The sequence below is a fragment of the Branchiostoma lanceolatum genome, chromosome 2, assembly GCF_035083965.1.
Source record: "Branchiostoma lanceolatum isolate klBraLanc5 chromosome 2, klBraLanc5.hap2, whole genome shotgun sequence".
Classification (NCBI taxonomy): domain Eukaryota; kingdom Metazoa; phylum Chordata; class Leptocardii; order Amphioxiformes; family Branchiostomatidae; genus Branchiostoma; species Branchiostoma lanceolatum.
In genome coordinates this window covers 699,081-718,733 of record NC_089723.1, presented here as the reverse complement: position 1 = coordinate 718,733, position 19,653 = coordinate 699,081, and the positions used below count along the sequence as shown (strand labels likewise).

At 44.8% G+C, this 19,653-nt stretch overlaps 1 protein-coding gene across 9 annotated transcripts in view; it reads right to left on the bottom strand.

Moving 5' to 3' along the window:
* Nucleotides 1-400: 400 nt before the first annotated feature.
* LOC136427114 (semaphorin-1A-like) overlaps nt 401-19,653 on the bottom strand; it is a 145,479-nt gene continuing 126,226 nt past the window's right edge. For 6 of the 9 annotated variants that reach the window (XM_066415836.1, XM_066415834.1, XM_066415839.1 and 3 more), the window contains 9 exons: nt 15,093-15,313; nt 14,433-14,655; nt 13,673-14,010; nt 13,017-13,222; nt 12,635-12,700; nt 12,354-12,421; nt 12,094-12,111; nt 11,370-11,417; nt 7,944-10,402 (listed from right to left, as the gene is read on the bottom strand). In XM_066415836.1, the coding sequence (XP_066271933.1) occupies nt 9,291-10,402; nt 11,370-11,417; nt 12,094-12,111; nt 12,354-12,421; nt 12,635-12,700; nt 13,017-13,222; nt 13,673-14,010; nt 14,433-14,655; nt 15,093-15,313 (2,300 nt within the window). In that variant the 3' untranslated portion in view covers nt 7,944-9,290. Of the gene's footprint in view, nt 4,213-6,626; nt 6,798-7,943; nt 10,403-11,369; nt 11,418-12,093; nt 12,112-12,353; nt 12,422-12,634; nt 12,701-13,016; nt 13,223-13,672; nt 14,011-14,432; nt 14,656-15,092; nt 15,314-19,653 lie in introns of those variants that run through there. The other 3 variants (XM_066415840.1, XM_066415841.1, XM_066415842.1) reach the window with 3 other exon arrangements.

Sequence of the window (19,653 nt, the reverse complement as noted above, 5' to 3'; positions counted from 1 at the left end):
CCCATGGAAACGGGAGGGTGGACGGGAACAAACCCATGGAAACGGGAAGGTGGACGGGGTCAAACCCAAGGAAACGGGAAGTGGACGGGGACAAACCCATGGAAACGTGGACGGGGTCAAACCCATTAAAACGGGAAGGTGGACGGGGGTCGTTACAGACTTCTCAACTGCCCCGTTTTCTGACAGCCGCCGCTGTTAAGTACCACTAAAACAATATAGCAAAATGACATGAGAAAGTATTTAATCTTTTTCGCATTTACTGATAGTCAATCTACTAAGGAGGTTGAACCAAGGAGGTATTATCAAGATAAAACCTCCTTAGTAATTGGTTGAACTTATCCCTTACGTACGTATTTCCTAATATGAACACATAAACAACCACACAAAAAGCAGAGACTCGTTTACGTCAGACTGTTTAATAGCGGAAAAGAACGGCTAAACAAGCCTGGTTCCACGGCAGTGAACAAGCCTGATTTCACGGCAGTGAAAAGCCTGATTCCACGGCAATGAATGGCTCTACAGCATGAGCGATTTCCACGGCAGTGAAAAGCCTGGTTCCACGGCAATGAAAAGCCTGATTCCACGGCAGTGAAAATCCTGATTCCACGGCAGTGAATGGCTCTACAGCATGAGCGATTTCCACGGCAGTGAACAAGCCTGGTTCCACGGCAGTGAACAAGCCTGATTTCACGGCAGTGAAAAGCCTGATTCCACGGCAGTGAATGGCTCTACAGCATGAGCGATTTCCACGGCAGTGAAAAGCCTGGTTCCACGGCAGTGAACAAGCCTGATTTCACGGCAGTGAAAAGCCTGATTCCACGGCAGTGAATGGCTCTACAGCATGAGCGATTTCCACGGCAGTAGTCAGGTAACTTAGCCAGCCAGCGGTACGGAGTCTAATCCTACAAGCGTGGGTCTAATGTTCTAAGCTAGCCTTCCGATGCTCGCATACAAAAATAAAACTCGTCTGAGACTTTTGATTAGTTCGAGATTTGTACAACCAGACACGGTGCATAAACATGTCGGGACAGACCATCACTTAGAGGGGAGCTTTTCTATATTTAAAGACAATCTAATTATACATTTCATTAGGGAAGATACAGGATATCTTAAATACAGTATTCTATTGTTAGATCACACCCCTCGACTGATGGTTTGTCCCAAAGCTGAAATAATTCCCACACACGCTTCTGTGTCTAATTTCTCCTGTAGTTTCTATCTGCTCAGTTTGTAACTAGAGTTCAGTTCTCAGACATGTGTCAGCAGTAGGGGTGGGGTAGCTTGCCCCAGGGGTGGGGTAGGTTGTCCCCAGGGGTAGCTTCATCCCCCTAGAACAGGGTGTCCCTGGGGTAAGCTTGTTCCCAGAGCTGTCCTCAGGTTTTTGCTTGCCCAACAAAGACATTTTTTCTCTGTTCAAACTAATAGTAGAAAACTTTTTTCACAACTGACGGTGCAACCATCAGAAGAAAGGTCTACCCGGGGACATCCCTGTTCTTGAGGGATTTGTTTTGGTTGCCCACCTTCTGTATATGAGAAATGAAACGCAAGTTTGTAGCGTTGACTTTGTTACGTGATACAAACGTTCGTCCCTGCATCTGAGAAGTCTGGAACTGCCAGTCTGTCTCTACCTCGGACCCGGCTAGCCTGGACGCCAGATCTCTGTAATGCCAATCATTCGAGTGGCACTACTACCTGATCGGACCAGACTGTTTCTCAGGGTCTAACTCAGGAGGGCTACTGTAGAATTTCCTTGGAGCCGAGGCGTTGGCCTGCTAGGCCCCTGGAAACAGTCTGGCGTCCAGGCTAGGAGTCGGTCTGTGCAGCCCCCTGGAAAGTCTGGTATCCAGGCTAGGACCGGGTCTGAGTCCACTGAGCGAGTCAAACGGTGAGTCCTACTTACTAACGCTCACACGGGCCGGAAAGGTCCTCACAGTTCACCCCCACACGTGCAAGCGTGGCTCAAATGACAGGCCTTGGCAACAATGGCGGGAAACGACAAAATGCATTTGCTATGTACAGTTAGTTAGTCGTCACTGGCTACGGAGATGTCAGCAACAGAATGTCGGATTTTCGACACACACAAAATGTCATGTTGGAGGAAGGACGGTCATGGTACAAACTCAGGTACAGATGTTCTTACAATTAAACATGATCTATTTTCTTTCCTGATTAGCAACTGCTCTTACTTGTGTAGGAAACACTACTTATAGTTGCACCCACAAGGGAAGAAGTCAGGACTCTGAAATATTATATTCGGGGTAATATAAAAACAAACTAAGACGCTATCACCGGACCAGTCAGACCGAATCGGCTTTTGTTTTTGTTCCCAATTTCTGCTCTCTAAGAATTGATAACACAGACGTGTGTCTGTAGACTAGGGGAGAGAGCACTCCATAAAAAAACCGTTAAACTATGGTCCCAAAATCAGGAGCGGTGTCCGGGTGTCCCGCTAACACCGCACTACGGGGTCCCTTTTCCTGGGCGGCAGGAGGGGACGAAGTTTGACTTCTTCTCTCCTGACGCACAGGAAACGTCACAAATCCACCCAACCCGAGTCGTGCGTCACACACGGGCTCCGTCACGTCCGACCCTCAGAGTCTGAGGCACTTGCATTGCTAAGTACAAAACTAAAACCATAATATTTACAATGGAAAGTAACTATTACAATGTGACATAGCAAAGACGTGATAAAATCATATAAGTATATACATACACATTTCAAACACTGTACAACATTAAAATCGCCGGCACTTGCAGGCTTATGTTAGTACATCGGCCCATCTCCATATATGGACATGAAATGGTGCTGGTGTCATGATATTCAAATGTCGCACAACCATATAAGGAACAAAGACGGCAGTGTGCAGTCACAGCTGGCCCACGACTCCACCGAGACACCGGGTTCTGCCCACATCGACATCTGAAGGAACTGCAGACAACTTGTCTGTACTTATGGGTAATGCAGAAAGATTGGGCCTGCCCCTAACTCAGAGTTTGTTTGTCTATCTCGGCAATCAAGTTACTGTTGCCTGTAGACGGAAAACAGCTCCTTGTGAACTTGCATGCTTGGTACAGGAATCACTTTGAACTTCTTCTGACCGACGATGTCACAGTGGGCATGTCGATGTGCGGCAAGCCTGTGTCTCAGAGGAGCAGGAGACAATAAAGAACTTGGCCCTACACAAACCCTGACCCAGCCAGTGATTTGAGCTACGTGCAGTTCTGGGGTGCTGGCTCGCAGCCCCGTACTCGTTCGTTGGGAACGTCTCTCACACACACACACAGGTGTGCTCTATCTGCAGCTCTGTCTGCAGTCTTTCCTGTACACATCTGAGTTCAACTCCTCCTAATCGGTTCATCTTTTTTTTCTTCCTCATTTCTTCAGTTTTTCTTGTAAAAACAAGTCCAGTCTGTCCATTCACCCCCCCCCCCCCATTGCGCCCCCCTACGAGTCCGCGTGTCTGTGGTGGTGGTGTTGTTGCATCCGTAACTGTGGAGGTTTGGGGGGCGGTACCGGCTTCGGGCCCATGGGCTTGGGCCTGCCGTCCCTGCCCAGAGTCCCGGCCTTGGGCGGCACCCTGGGGGGAAGAGTCTGTTTGGTGGGGACCTTCGGTGGCGTGATGAACTCGCCCATGTCGTACTCGTTGGGGTTGATGGGGCCGTGCGCCCTGGGGTACCGGTGCTTGGGCGACGTGTCGGCGGGGACGCCGGGCAGCTTCCTCGGGGCGGTCACGTCGCGGTCCAGGGTGGCGTACCCGCTCACGGCCATCCGCTCGCGGTCGATCAGGCTCTCTCTGCGGATGTCCGAGTCTTTCACGTGCATGGACGCCATCTGCCCGGGGGAGCCGTTAGGGATGGTGCCATTGGGCACGGTGGACGGCGACCCGTTGGAGTTCTGGTTGTGGTTGAAGTTCTCGTTGCGCATCTTGTAGTTGTCCTGCTTCTTGGTGTTGTTGATGTAGTTGCAGGTGTCCGCCAGGTTGTTCAAGGAGCCGTTCTTGGGAAACTCGTTCTTCTCGCGCGGCGGGGAGGCGGGGACCTCCACCACGGCGTGGCTCTCGTGCGAGTCCTTCCCGCCCTGGCGGCACACCACGCAGTACGTCACCAGCACGCCCAGGATGATGCCGCCGATCACGGAGAACACGATGGCCAGGGCGAGCGTCGTCGGGGAGCCGCCCGGATACGAGCCCACCTGGGACGACACGTGCAGGTCTGGAGGAGAAACACAGAGAGACATGAGATACAGAAGAACTTTCACTTTCTCCACTTAAGGAGCCACAACTGCAGCAGGAATTTCACTGATCTTCTAAGCAGATATTCCTTAGGCAAAATAGTAACTGCCGGACAGACTAGTTATGATGTTGGCATCGGAAGATCGTCTTGGACATTGCATCTACTAAGGAGCCACAACTGCAGCAGAACTTTCACTAATCTCCATGTAGATCTTCCAGTATCAAATCGTAACTACCAGCCAGACTAGCTACGATTTTGCCACAAGAAAATCTGCATGGAGATGACACTTTCACCACCTAAGGAGCAACAACTACAAAAGAACTTTCATTAATCTCCAAGCAGACATTCTGGTGGCAGAATGGTGAACTGCCGGCCTTGTCCATGGCCCATGGACATAGTCAGGCCTAGTCTCTATTCCAGACTTCCTAGGTCCCCGGAAACAGTAGAAATTGGGTAAATTTAATGAATAATAAAGGCTTTAGTCAATGAGAGTTACAGGAACAAACCAAGGTTAACTCCTGTATTATTCCAGCAGCCTAAGAAGGCTGGCAGAGACTAGGCCAGACTACATGTCTGTCCATAGGCCACCAAACTGGCCGGTAGCTACGCTTTTGCCACTGGAAGATCTGCTTGGAGATTACACTTTCACCACCGAAGGAATAACAACCACCGCAGAACTGTCAGTTTTGGCTCTTGTATAGAGGCAGCACGTAATATCACTGTTTGCAATGTTACATACATTGTAACCTTTCTGCAATGTACAGATGCAATATTTTTGTTTCAGGAGCAAGAAAGAGGATATGACAGTAGGACTTGCTTCATGCCCTGCATTTTTCATCGTAGCTTCAGATTAACAGAAAAAAAGGAAATTGCTTCCAAGACAGAACAACTGTTAAGCATCATCTAAGCATCTTAAGAAGTTAGTCTCTGGATCAAGCTGTTGATACACCATTTCGCACAGGTGCCAGCGCCACAGTGATTGTATTCAGTGGAACACCTGATGCTTCTCGAGAAAAGTCTGAGGAAGTTTCTTTAGACGGACTGTGGGGTTCCTCCATTCTGAACCATGGAAGCTGAGAGGAAGTGTTGCCATGGCAACATGTACTGCTTATGTCATCTTGTGCGACAAGAGACACAATCCTCTAGAAACCATCTTCTAATCGTTTGAAGATTGGTGAAGGGAACTGGATTTGTCTTTGGAGATTTGGAACAGGTTTATGATTCGCCGTTCTGGTAAAAGTTTGTAGTCAGGTAGAATGTGGTACACAGTTAGAAACACTCTTTTAATTAATCGTTTTCAGATTGATGAGGGGACCTGGCTTTGTCTTTAAAGATAAGGAAGATGTTGATAATTCGGTGTTCGGACTCTAAACAGTTTAGAGTCAGACTTCCAGTGGCGCAGAGGAGGTTTCCTCACAGGACGTTTCTCCAATTTTTTCTCACTTGTTCCAGAAAGAACTTTATACATTCATACCATGTTGTAGGAAACATGCAGATTTTTTTTGCTCGTGTTGTTTCTAAATACAATCAGATGTGGCATTGACAGTATAGATCTACAATCACCCATCGATAACCAAATAATTCACCAAGTGTCAAACCTTAAACAATACAACGCAAGTGTTATCAACATACAAAACAAATGAAATTAGTGCGACTGGTCGTATGGAATAACGTGTCAGCAATGGTTGAAATTAGAGGTGACAGGACGTTCTCTGTGTTTCACACCGGTTCCCACCCACCACCGCCACCCAGTGACCGGTGCCACTACAGATGACCCATGACCTGGTGTCCATGGCAACATGACAGGTTAAAGGTGAAGATGAACGTTGGAATGGCAGGTTAAACAACCGAATGTCCTCGGGACCGATTTATGCATGCATTGATTCAAGCCATGGCCCGTCGAACTCCTCTACAATGGTAGCAAGCAAGATCCCACAAGGCAAAATCATGCGGGGAGGGGGTAGGGAACTGAGGGGGTGGACATCACAAGGCACAGGCATGCCGTGGGAGGGGGGTAGCGGAGAGGGGGGTACTACATGGCATGAATGGTTTGTGTTGAGAGATGGGTTAGCCGATGCGGAGGCTCGGTTAGTGTGAGGCGAGCACTTATCGATCGCACAGCAGCAAGCACGACTTCACGGATACATGTACACACTTGCAAAACCGACACACAAGGAAAGGAAAGAAAAGTGTCTTAAGTAACGCCGCGTCTTGGCAGGCCGCGTACAGAACAGAGAACAACGAACACAGACAGAACAGACGATCGTGTCGTGGTAAGAGCGACGTTTGCTGTCACGTCTGTGGATAGAGCTGAAACAACTGAAGAGACAGAAAATCTACCCAACACAATCTTGCTGCCACCATTGTAAGAAGCGAGAACGACAGGGCCTTACCGGGCGGCTTGACCACTGTCTGCTCGACTTTGCCCGCGGGCATTTCGACCGGCTCTCCCAGCTGGACCCCAGGGGGGTCCGTCTGACTGGGGAGTGGTACAGGCGACGTGGTGGGGGAGGTGACCTCCCCGGGTGTGGTGTGGAGCGTGACTTGGGCAGTGGTCGCGGGGCCTGCACAGTACATGCACGAAAAGCACCGTCAGGACACAACACTCCCATTGCACCCTACGCTTCAGTATTATTACGTAGGAGAATCAACTGTGTGGTACAGTACTCATTGGATCCTTGATCAGGAAGATCATGCAATAGTTTATTGACCATGCCAGTGGTTAGGTTAGTTTTTACTGTTAGCAGGCAGTTTCAGAGAGTACGCTGTTACACATCACAGGTTAGCATACGTATTGGGCGAGATCAGAGAGTTTACAATGTACACATTTATCGCCATGTCCGAGACGAAGGTCTCAGAGGCATGCATTAAGAAATCTCTCAAGGCATCTAGAAGGAGGCTACTGGAGGAGCGAATGAAGGAGGTTTAGATGGAGATTTGAGGAAGGTTAGGATCTCAGTGACAGTCTTGTTGTCTAACTCTAACTTGCAGGTACAGCTATGTGCACAGTGACATGTGGCTCTACTCCGGTAGTACTCACTAACTAGGTAGTACTCACTAACTAGGTAGTACTTACCAACTAGGTAGTACTCAGTAACTAGGTAGTACTCACTAAGTAGGTAGTTACTAACTAGGTAGTACTCACCAACTAGGGTAGTACTCACTAACTAGGTAGTACTTACCAACTAGGTAGTACTCAGTAACTAGGTAGTACTCAGTAACTAGGTAGTACACAGTAACTAGGTAGTACACAGTAACTAGGTAGTACTTACCAACTAGGTAGTACTTACCAACTAGGTAGTACTCATTATCTAGGTAGTACTTACTAACTAGGTAGTACTCACTAAGTAGGTAGTACTCACTAACTAGGTAGTACTCAGTAACTAGGTAGTACTCAGTAACTAGGGAAGGTCCTACAGACACAGTTGTGATACTGTAAGAGGGGACTGACTGATCTCTCGCTCGTGTAGCCTGACAAGCTGGGCACAGAAACCCTGCCACTTTCAACTTTGCACCCTTGATGTATGCACACATCTGAGTAGTTATCAATCGTGAAACATAATGACCAACCATCCTTCCTACATATCTGCTTACCCTAACCTTCCTATAAGCTCAGTACAGGGCGAATGTCTGATACTTTACTTCAACCTGGCTCCAAGGTATCCTAGACTGTATCCTCCACAAGTACACACCCCACAACAAACCACAAGTAGAAACATACATTTTAATTCATAGAAATTGTCTTCTCCTTATCATAACATAGGGTATAATAATAATCTGTCTGGTTACATGGATATTTGTGTGTTAATTGCACAATTTTCCCCTTAGACCCTACAAATTCTTCGAAACAAGAATAAATAAATAATTTTTATAATAACTTTGTCAGTTTCATTTTCCTCTGTAGTCCTTATTCCAATTATCCAGTATGCCGCCTGAGAAAATTATAGATGCACATTTATGAACTAATTATCCTATCTACTATTGTAACTCAAATAGTTCCTCCACATAGATTATAAGTGTATTTAACAGCTTGTTTTTAACACTAAGCACTTTCGATTTTCTTAAGTTCAATGACCTATTTGTAAGCTTGTTTTCTAACAGACTTCCAAAGTTTGGTCGAACATTCATCAACTATTAACTAATCACGTAGTACAATACAAAAATATATAATCAAGTCGCTCACTCTGAAAATGATATGTTCATGTTTTCGCACAAAACAATGTTAATTGCACCTCTTCCTTCCACCGCCCTTATCTACCACTTGCACACTACCTTAACGTTGGTCCCGACGTTATAATTACAGTTCTTGATTGTCATAAACATTAGAAATACTGTTAGCACGTGCAGCATGTTATTGTGCCCACCAGCAAGACAAGTCTCTTAAATTCATACCAAACTTTCTGTACATAATAAGTATCTTTTACATCATTGAGGTTACACTTTTGATGACAATTTGCATGAATACTATCAAAACGTTCAACTTCATCATACAGACAACTTAGATGATAATTCAGAACACTAAGGAGAGATAAATATGTAGCTGCAACATCATACATCTTACGTTTCTTCTATAATACTGACAGATATCCGTACAACACAGTTCCACAAAGTTCGAGGTATTCTGAGGATTGATCCTGTCATGGAAAAGCAACAAGTGCCGCAGTGCTTACAGTAAACTGTCTACTGCAAAACATCATCTACCAACACAAACAACGATCATGGTGCTTTTTAAAGTCTCTACAGTTTTCTAACCTTTATGTGTTTATGATAAACAAAGTCACTACATAAATATCACTTCACAAACTTTTGTGTGTCAAGTAAATGCGCAAATCAGTCTTGCTGCCCTTGATTTGTTTCTACAATTACAACATTGCAATTTCTGCATTACTATAGCTGTAATTCACTCTCGAGGACACCTTTGTAAGAACCTAATAGTATGCATTCTTTCCTGTTGTTGCTTTACAAACTTTTTGTGTCAACCAAATGCTCAGTCTTGCTGCGCTTAGATTGTCTCTACATTTACAACATTGCGTTTTCTGCATTACTACAACTATAGTTTACTCTCGAGGACCCCTTTTTAGAAACCTTTGCATTTTTTCATGTTGTTCTTTCAACTCCTTCCATCTGTCGGATATGATCCAGCTGGACCTTGACTCAGCATCAGCACCACTTCCCTCATCCTCATCATCATCATCTGAGTCGATCTCCTCCATCACCTCCTCGCTCACACACCGCCTCCTCCCCGTCTCCTCCTCCTTACACTCGGTACCCGACAGCTGGAGCAGAGCCCGGCAGACAATCTTCGTGACGGTGTTGCTGAAGACGTGCCACTTGGCGCGCTCCTTCTCGGCAGGGCTCAGGTCCTGGATGATGTCCACCACCGGCTGCACTGTTCGGTTATATTGGCCCTGCAGGTCAGCATCTTCACGAACCATCAGCCTCGTCAGCCTAACGAACTTGATGAGCAGACGCTCCCCGTACTTCGCGAGGTTCTGCTCTGCCTGGAGGAATCTGGAGGCGGAGCGGTGGATGCTCCGGAGGAGATGGAGACGGGAGGAGTTCAGCAGCATCCGGTGGTCCTCACGGACGAGGAAGCTCTCGAGGATGGCGATCTCCAGGCGGTTGCGGTGGTACATGCGGGAGGAGTTGCAGGTGTGGTTGTACCGGTCCAGTAGCAGCTCGTCTAGTAGGGTCCCGTACGTCTGCCGCTCTGATGCAATGTCACCGTTTGCCTGCCGCTGTACCAGCCCGAACACCGTCTCCATGGCAACGTCGTACACTGTCGCCAGCATGGCGTCCAGGATGTTGTACCGCTCCTGCGGGGTCAGGTGACCCACGGTCATGACGTCGCGGTGGTGCAGTAGGAGACAGCGTCGCAGGCACCCCCACTCGTGTTTCATGCGTCGGTACGTCTCGGACTCTCCGCTCTCACACATCTCCACCAGCCGATGATACAGGCTCCGTGCCGTCTGCCCGAAAACCTCTCCGTGCTCGCGGACCGCGTTCCCCAGCCAGTCCCCGTACATCCTTCTAATCGCCCCCGCCGTCTGTTCCACCGCCGCCGCCGCGTCAAATCCGCCCAGAAGCTGTTCGGCCAGGTCCGACACTGCTGGGGGTCCACCCTCCGCCGGGGGTCTGCCCTCGTCCGCTAAGGCAACTACCTCTAAGACTGAAGGTTGCAAGCAGAGAAGCCAGTAAGCACCGAGCCATCATCACCATTAACCGCCACCCTTACCATCACTTCTGATGCTTCACCGCTTACACCAATCCTCATACATCATTTCTTACTCACAGGATTACCAACGATCGTTTTAGAGAAATCTTTACACTGTTCAGCACATATAAGGACTTCTGCTTCACAATTACACACTTATTTTCCTTTAGTTTTAAAAGGACGGAGAAAGGAAGACCCTCCATTGTGTTACATGACGAAGCACCATGGCTGACACCTTACACCCGGTTAGACGGTTACAATGTTGAAAACTACAGGCAGAATTTGATCAGGAGACAGAAGAGATCCCTATCATGCACAGTATTTACTGGGAAAGCACCGCTACCTGCATATAAGCACCTGATACCCGAGCCGGACGTGTTAACCAAGCTTTAGACTTAAGCTGTTCGCAGCTGCATCTATCTAAAGAGCTGGTTTCTATCTGGGCAGTAGCTAGGCCTTAGAGATGTGTTTGAGTCGTAATCATATATTAGATTCCCCCCATAACTCAACGAAACATCAATGTTAGCACTGTTACTAAGAGTAACAATTGTCACAGCGAGAGATTGTGTGGAATTACTGCTTACCATAGGAAAACCCGAGTCTCTAAACCCTCCCAATTCCTTACCCGCTACACTAACTGTACATGTTACTCCAGGTGTGTTACCTAACAGGTGTTATAACTGTACATGATAAGGTGTGTTACAATTATATATAATTATCATGGTTATCAGCTAACAGCCACCTTGTTGTACTGTGCACACGGCTGCTGCTTGCAAGCTCGTCTCGACTCTGCTCGGACGTACAGAGTTCAATGTCACTGACAGACTTTAGAGAACAGAACGGAAAGTGGAGGGAGGGTTTGCAGTGGAATGGAGAGTCTCAGAGTTAGGCAGAGACTAGGGAGGAGATGTTTCTTACTAACCCGGCGATCGGCACTCACACGGCGCCTGTGTAGACTGGGGACTCGTATCTATGGGGCCAAGGAAAGAAAACAAAGAAAAAAAGTTGCACACCAACGGAAACGATAATCATAACAACAAAAACAACAGTACGGAAATCAAAACAACAAAGGGAATTGTGATAAATATAAAAGGTTTTCAGTTTAGTACATTTAGACTGGATCAAAGTGGCTGATTTGGTAAGTAAGGCTAGTGGAGATCAGATTGTAGCTGAAAAAGACGGCTTTAGTACGGCAAGAATTCACACCAGAATGTCAGTATTTAAGCCTTTTGGGAACAAACTTCTCATCTCAGTTTATGTCAGTTTTGTCTCTTAACTATTATGACTGACGGTTAGGAAGGAATATGTACTTCATTTGACAGAAATACCATTTATCAGTAATATTGCACAGGAGATATTATGGCATGGTTGTGACTAACATTGGTGAGGACACCTGCGACTCTTTGTCCTCGTAAAGACACGTTATTCAGGGTTTGCTTTATCCTACTGACCACGAAAGTTACTGTCTTCAGCATCATTGGATGGGAAAATCTTCTTCACACTCCCGAATAGGCAATACGTTCTACAGAACACTTGTGTGGTTTGTGTGTCTGTGAGTGTGAGAAGTACATTTCTGTGTGTGTGAGGGAACATGTACATTTGTGTCTGTAATGCTAGAACTGCCGCCAGAGTGGACCGTGACTTACCTCCGTAGTCGCTGAATCCTGCAGGGAAAAACAGAAGGAACAGTTAAGAACAGTCATCTGGGTTGGAATATACAGTAGTAAGTGTTTTTCACATTTGACGCCAGAAAATTTGCTTCAATCCAGTAAGTAATATTTGTTTAGTACATGTCGTATGCTTCAATGCAGCCAGTATAACATTAATACGATTATAAGATCTTTTTCATGCAGGCTAACCAACTAACCTGCTACACATAAGACTAAAGATGTAAGGCTTGACTCACCTGAGCAGGTGTAACCGCTGAAGCTGGTGTGGTCGCCGTTAAGGATGTCTTGGAGGGTGTTTGAAACACTGGAAAAATGAACCAAGATTTGTCAGTAATCCGTGTCAGTCAGGCGCACTGTCCGGAAACTACAGATGGTTGTTGTCAGTAAAACAAAAAATCTTCTTCTTGTTTGAAACATTTTTCAGTTTAGCTTTACATCAACATCTGACAAAGGTTAATGGTGAGACAAAGGGTGAACATCTGACATAGGTTAAAGGTTAAAGGTGAAGTGTACTCACGCCTCCCGACAGTCGTTGTTGTCGCCGCTCCACCCACAGTACGGGTCCTGAGCCTTCACACACGACCTATAAGAAACAACCACAGGTTAACCTCTGTCCTCAACAGTACTGAACCCTGACAGCTATGTCTTGAACTATAACCCTTCACACACAACCTGCCTCAACAGAACTGAACTTTAACCTTCCACACACGACATTCCTGAGCAGACCTGAACTTTAACCCTTCACACACGACCTGAGAGCTAACTGGGGGTTACACTAAACATGTATGATAATGACAACAGGAAATGTGCATCCCTTTATCTACAGTAGAACAGTCCATTACTAGGAAGGATGTGTGCTATATCTGGGCTGTACCACTCTCGAAGGGGTGGAAGCCTACCTGCAGGAGCTGTAGCGCTGACAGCGAGCGAGGGGCACCTGCACGACCTTGCGCTGGGTCACGGCCACGAGGACCTTCTCGCCGGGCGTCTTCTGGACGAGGCGGAGGTTCAGGATGGAGCGCTCGGCCTCGGGCGTGTCCTGGTCCATCACCTCGATCTCCTCCAGGAAAACCTGCCTCCCGTCAACATACAGGATCTTCAGCACCTGGGGAGGAGACAAACATCTTAAGCACCAGAAGACAAGGTACAACATCTTGGTAATCTGGAGAAGGAAACGGTGAAAATCTGGACAAGAGCACTGAGGAACTGATTATGTTTCTAATGTACCCGGTCAATATTCAGCTTGAAATATCAATATCAATACTGATCAATAATCGGCTTCACCTCCTGGCACACTGTTTTGAACTGTTTTTCTTCCACATCTAGCACAAAAGATTGCCAAAGCTTGTGTGTTAAATGCCCACTCCTCCTGTACAACCCCCCCTGTACACTGTAGATGTTTTTCACTTTTTATGTACAGTTTTGTTTTGAACACTCCACCACCGGCCGCACTTAGCTGTGCACCTCACCCTGGACACGATGCCCCATAGGGGTTTTTGTCCAGTATTCTTAAGACTAAGACTACAACCCCCTGTACACCTTGTTGTTGTCTCACCTTGCCGGTGTTGGTGCCGATGAACATGACCAGGTGGTTCCCGATTCCCGCCGCCGTATCCACGGCGATGGCGGTGAACCTTGCCGACCCCGTCTTGATGAAGAGCGGCTCCCCGCCCCACGCCCCGACCGCGCTGTCCATCAGCGGGTGCGTCTTCACGAAGTTCAGCGTGGTGTCGGGCACGAGTTTGGAGTTGTTGACGCAGTTCCCGGGGCGGGGGGACGGCACGCGGTTGGGCGGGACGGGCAGCCATGTTGACTGCGTCGTCTCCTGCTCCTTGTACTTCCCGTCGAACGCCTCCGTGATGTTCTCCATGTCAAACGCACACACAGCAGATCCTGGGGGGGGAACACACGGAACTTAGTAAACAAACAAACAAACAAACAAACAAACAAACAGTGATATTCTCCATGTCAAACGCACACACCGCAGATCCTGGGGGGAAACAACACATACACATTTGTACATGATAATACAAAGAAAATAACAGAAAATAGCTATCAAACACCACCATTGTACACCCAACCCTTATACATGTAACAAACAACATACCAGAAATCTACGTTATCAACACAAATATATTTTTCCCCACAACTCATTGCCACCAAGTACTGAAGGAGCATTATTGTAAGATAGCTGTTAAAAGTGCCTACATCTACTGGTGCAAAGGTTAGGTGTGACAGGTCGTTTGGTGTAATATAACCAGCTGCTGCTGTGGTGAAAACTGCATACACAAATAACAAACCAACAAAGGCTGTACCTGAAATGCTGTTCTGTGGCGTGGTGAAGACTGCGTACATGCGGTAGCTGTCCCCGACCTGGATCAGGTCCGTCATGGCCTGGATTTCGTCGAAGTAGAACGGGTACTCTCCGGGCACGGAGCAGTTCAGCCGCGCCTTCATGAAGGTCGTCCAGCGGTTCTGCAGCACGCGCTGCCCGCCCTGGTCGTCCTTACAGACCCGCGCAACCCGGGAGTAGATCGTCTGGGGACAAAAGGTACAACAACAGTTACAACAACAGTTACAACAACATCAGTTACAACAACAACAACGCCCTGATCATCTTTACAGACTCGCACGGCCCGGGAGTAGATCGTCTGGGGACAAAAGGTACAACAACAGTTACAACAACAACGCGCTGGTCATCCTTAGTAGATCTGGGAGTAGATCGTCTATGGAGACAGTTACAACAACAACAGTAAATTTTCTGAAGCAACTTTAACAAACAGCAAACAAAATGTTGTGCTTGGTTAATCCCTGAAATTACCAAAAACTGTCTTCAAGCTTAAGTTCCAAAACTGCTGACATCTAGACTGACATAGGAACCGTACTGTTATTACAACTTTGTTTTAAAAAATGCCTTCACAGCTTTCACTGCTTTGGTAACAAACGACAGTAAAAATGGGAGTAACTCTCGGTACCTTTCCACAGTTGATGTACTCAACAGCGGTTTCCTTGAAGAAGAAGAAGACCTTGTTTCCGTGTTCGAAGGATTTGATGAAGCTTGGTTCGTTCAGCCACTTGGAGTCGTACTGCTCGGTCTTCAGCGTGGGGTCGTAGGGTTCGGAGTACCCCAGACTCCGGTAGATCACCGTGTCTCGCGCCGTGAAGTCCGCAACGGTAGCGGAGTACAGCTTCCCATCTGTTGACAACAAATATCATGGTCAACAAAGAAACAAACAAACAAAAAAGTCTACAACAGTCACCAAGTTCTGCAAACAAAGAACTTAAAGAAAACACTGTTTTCTTTGATCTGTGTTTATCTTGTTTCACAGAGATTTAACGTTTCCAGCAGCACAAATCCTTTCTGGATATTCAGTAGCTTTCCAACTACTGTGCACTGTGGTCTTTCTTTCCTTATAAATCTTTTAAGTGTTTCTTCTTTGCCTAAAAGAGAAAAACATTCACATTCTGGTGTAGTCACATACTGAGTACACCTGAGGTAACCTGATTACAGGGGGGGTTACGATGAAACTGAGCTTTGTCTTCCTGCTATCTGGCATGGGCTTGACTCAGACTCAGTTAGTAGCCCTTAAAGAACGACTTACGTTTAATACTTAAGAGCAGCTGTCTGTAAAAACCAAGCATAAGGTGGCCAAGTTCAAAAAATGAAATTTTCTTAGATTTTGTGTGGTGGTAGGGTCTTGGCCCAAACCTACAAAAATGGGAAAGTTTTGGGTCGGAGGTTACCAGTTGCCATGGCAACCGCCATTTTTCAAAATGGCGGATTTTCGCCTTGTGAAGGCCTCTCTCTCGCTCAAAATGGACCATCTTTGGCCTACTGTAACGCCCACAAATGAACAGAAATGTTGCTGCCTCTAACATATTATATCATCCATATCTTAACAAGACAAATGATGTAAAGTGTTGCTCAAAATGTTTTGGCAGTGAGATGCAACAAACGTTTAAAGATGACCTGTTTTTGTAAAATTTCAAAATTGACAAAACGCCATTTTTTTGACGTTTTTAGCAAGTAATACCTCCTTAAAAGGCACTTCAAATTTGTTGATTTTTGGCACAACTCTAGTTTAGACTTTTATAAATATCATATTAAAAAAGATGTTTGGGTTCTCAATGGGGCGGGCCACAGTGACCCAGAGACTAAGCCATTTTTTCCATTGTAGCAGAATTTCAACCACAGAATTGAAGGTGAAATAAACATGTGCAACTTGGTGATTGAGATAAGAATGACTTTTCTTTAACTTTTTTATGCTGCAAGAAACCTGCCTAGCACTGAGAAAAGTATTTTGTAACAGTTGACGGTTGGTTGCCATGGCAACGGTCATCTTTGTTGTTAATGATGGATTTTCACATGGTTGTATTAGGAAAACATCCCTACCTGCTGATTGCACTGGAGATATGGACATAACTTTTATATTTCCATATAGCATGGTTTTCAACGTTTCATAGACCAAAAGTTCAAGATCAAGCATAAAGATTAAGAGGGTGTACTAGGGGGTTATCAGAACCAATGAAATCAGAATTTTCATCTTGCTAAATTTTAGTCATTTTTAAGGGGCTTTTTCATCCATCATGGGCAAAGTTGATGAATGCATGGCACATAGAAAAGTATTTTGTAACAATTGACTGCTGGTTGCCATGGCAACGGCCATATTTGTTCTTAATGGTTGATGTTCACATTGTTGTAGGAGGAAAACATCCATAGCTTTGCTATATATGTAAAGAAAATGAAATCTGACGTTTTTTCATGTAACAAAGAAACCTACCTATCACTTAGAAAAGTAGGTTTCTTCAGGACCGACAGCTGGTTACCATGGTAACAATCTTGCAAAGGTTCAAAATTGGTTCGTCTTCAGGATTGGCAAGGTGGAACTTGAGATGATAAGATGTTTTTTTTAAATCCTTTATGCTGCAAGGAACCTACCTGGCACTTTTTTATAACAGTTGATTGCTGGTTGCCATGGCAACAGCCATTCTTTTATTTTCTCTCTTAATTGGTTTTCCAAAATGAATTACCAATACAACTACTAACAGAATATGGACATACATGGATCACAACCAAAGCCAAATAAAAACCGGGACAATGTGTACATGTGCAGCACACAATTCTTTACACTTACAGATAATCATAACCTCCCTTAATACCCTTATAAATATCAATTGTAATTTGCCTCCAAACAATATTGTTTAAGTATATGATTACATAACATTATTTCTTACATCTTTATCATTATATAAATGTGAAACGGCCATACTTAATGACGGATATTCACAAGGTACATGTAAATGTCATAGTTATGCGCACAGTAAAGTATTTGACCTTCTGCAACTCCCACTGACAAAAAAGGGGAGTAGTAGGACGCAATACATCTGATATGATACATCTAGATGCGGAGACAGTTGTTTTTAAGATTGTTTATACAATTTTAAAATTATAATGGGTAGACCATCATAAAATTGAAGACGAAGTAGTACTTTTAACCGATAGCTCATTAAAACAAAGTTAATGAACTGAGCTTAAGAGGGGCCTTGTATTTTTTTCAGGGACTATACTTTGATTTGACTATTTATGCTAATCAAGTTAAGATTTCTTTTTATACAATCATTCTATATTTACTGCATACTTTTTTATGCATTCTGTCACAATGAATTTGAGGGAAACGGCATTGCGAAACAAAAAATTGTATATCCGATGTCCGAGTACCTCAGTGATGAGTGCCTTCAGAATTTTTTACGTGTATCATATCAACAATATACAATTTTTTCACTATTTTAGAAACTAAAAGCCACTGATTTAAGAAAAGCCTAAAATTCTAGTTCAGCTATAGGTTGACCTGCAGTAGCAAGTTGTAGGTCAAAATCAGCACAGATACAGAAAGTATTCACAAAACTATCCAAAGATTAAACGTCTAAAATGTGTCTACAATATTCTCCAGTGGATGTACGTAAGAGGTCAATCTTAACATAGGAAGTGGTAAACAGAAGTGTTCCGCAATGCGCCTTAGTTCTTTTATCTTTATCAATGTTTTCACCTATACGGTATTATACCCCTGGTATGTGGAGTCATGATAACCCCAATGCATGCGGACCCTTTGTCTTTATGTACCACATAGTGAATACACAAAATGATTGAGTAAGTAACTTAGTGATTGATGTCTTAGAGAATAATAGAATGTGTAAAACAGCTTTATTCTATTTCAAGTGTCCCTATAAACCCTATGTAGTTCCCTAATTAACATTTCTAATTATTGTAAGCATTTCATGGCATCTATCTGTGATTATCATACAGCGACACAAAGATGGCCATAGCTCACACCGTAGTGAGACGTGATTACCTCACTTATTTCGTGTCAGTTTCAAAACACGAAAAATACACATAAAGACCCTTAAGTCACGGCTCCCGTTATGCGTGTCCCAATAAAACAATGTTAGTTGTTGACTCAATAGATGTTCCTCTCTCCAACAATGGTAAAACCATTCATCAACATTGCCAATGATGAAAGCCCCTTAAAAATGACTAAAATTTAGCAAGATGAAAATTCTGATTTCATTGGTTCTGATAACCCCCTAGTACACCCTCTTAATCTTTATGCTTGATCTTGAACTTTTGGTCTATGAAACGTTGAAAACCATGCTATATGGAAATATAAAAGTTATGTCCATATCTCCAGTGCAATCAGCAGGTAGGGATGTTTTCCTAATACAACCATGTGAAAATCCATCATTAACAACAAAGATGACCGTTGCCATGGCAACCAACCGTCAACTGTTACAAAATACTTTTCTCAGTGCTAGGCAGGTTTCTTGCAGCATAAAAAAGTTAAAGAAAAGTCATTCTTATCTCAATCACCAAGTTGCACATGTTTATTTCACCTTCAATTCTGTGGTTGAAATTCTGCTACAATGGAAAAAAATGGCTTAGTCTCTGGGTCACTGTGGCCCGCCCCATTGAGAACCCAAACATCTTTTTTAATATGATATTTATAAAAGTCTAAACTAGAGTTGTGCCAAAAATCAACAAATTTGAAGTGCCTTTTAAGGAGGTATTACTTGCTAAAAACGTCAAAAAAATGGCGTTTTGTCAATTTTGAAATTTTACAAAAACAGGTCATCTTTAAACGTTTGTTGCATCTCACTGCCAAAACATTTTGAGCAACACTTTACATCATTTGTCTTGTTAAGATATGGATGATATAATATGTTAGAGGCAGCAACATTTCTGTTCATTTGTGGGCGTTACAGTAGGCCAAAGATGGTCCATTTTGAGCGAGAGAGAGGCCTTCACAAGGCAAAAATCCGCCATTTTGAAAAATGGCGGTTGCCATGGCAACTGGTAACCTCCGACCCAAAACTTTCCCATTTTTGTAGGTTTGGGCCAAGACCCTACCACCACACAAAATCTAAGAAAATTTCATTTTTTGAACTTGGCCACTTTTTCCTCATTTTGCTTGGTTTTTACAGACAGCTGCTCTTAAGACTAGTCAGGATTCCTTTGAGGGACGACTTAGCTTTGACTGTTCA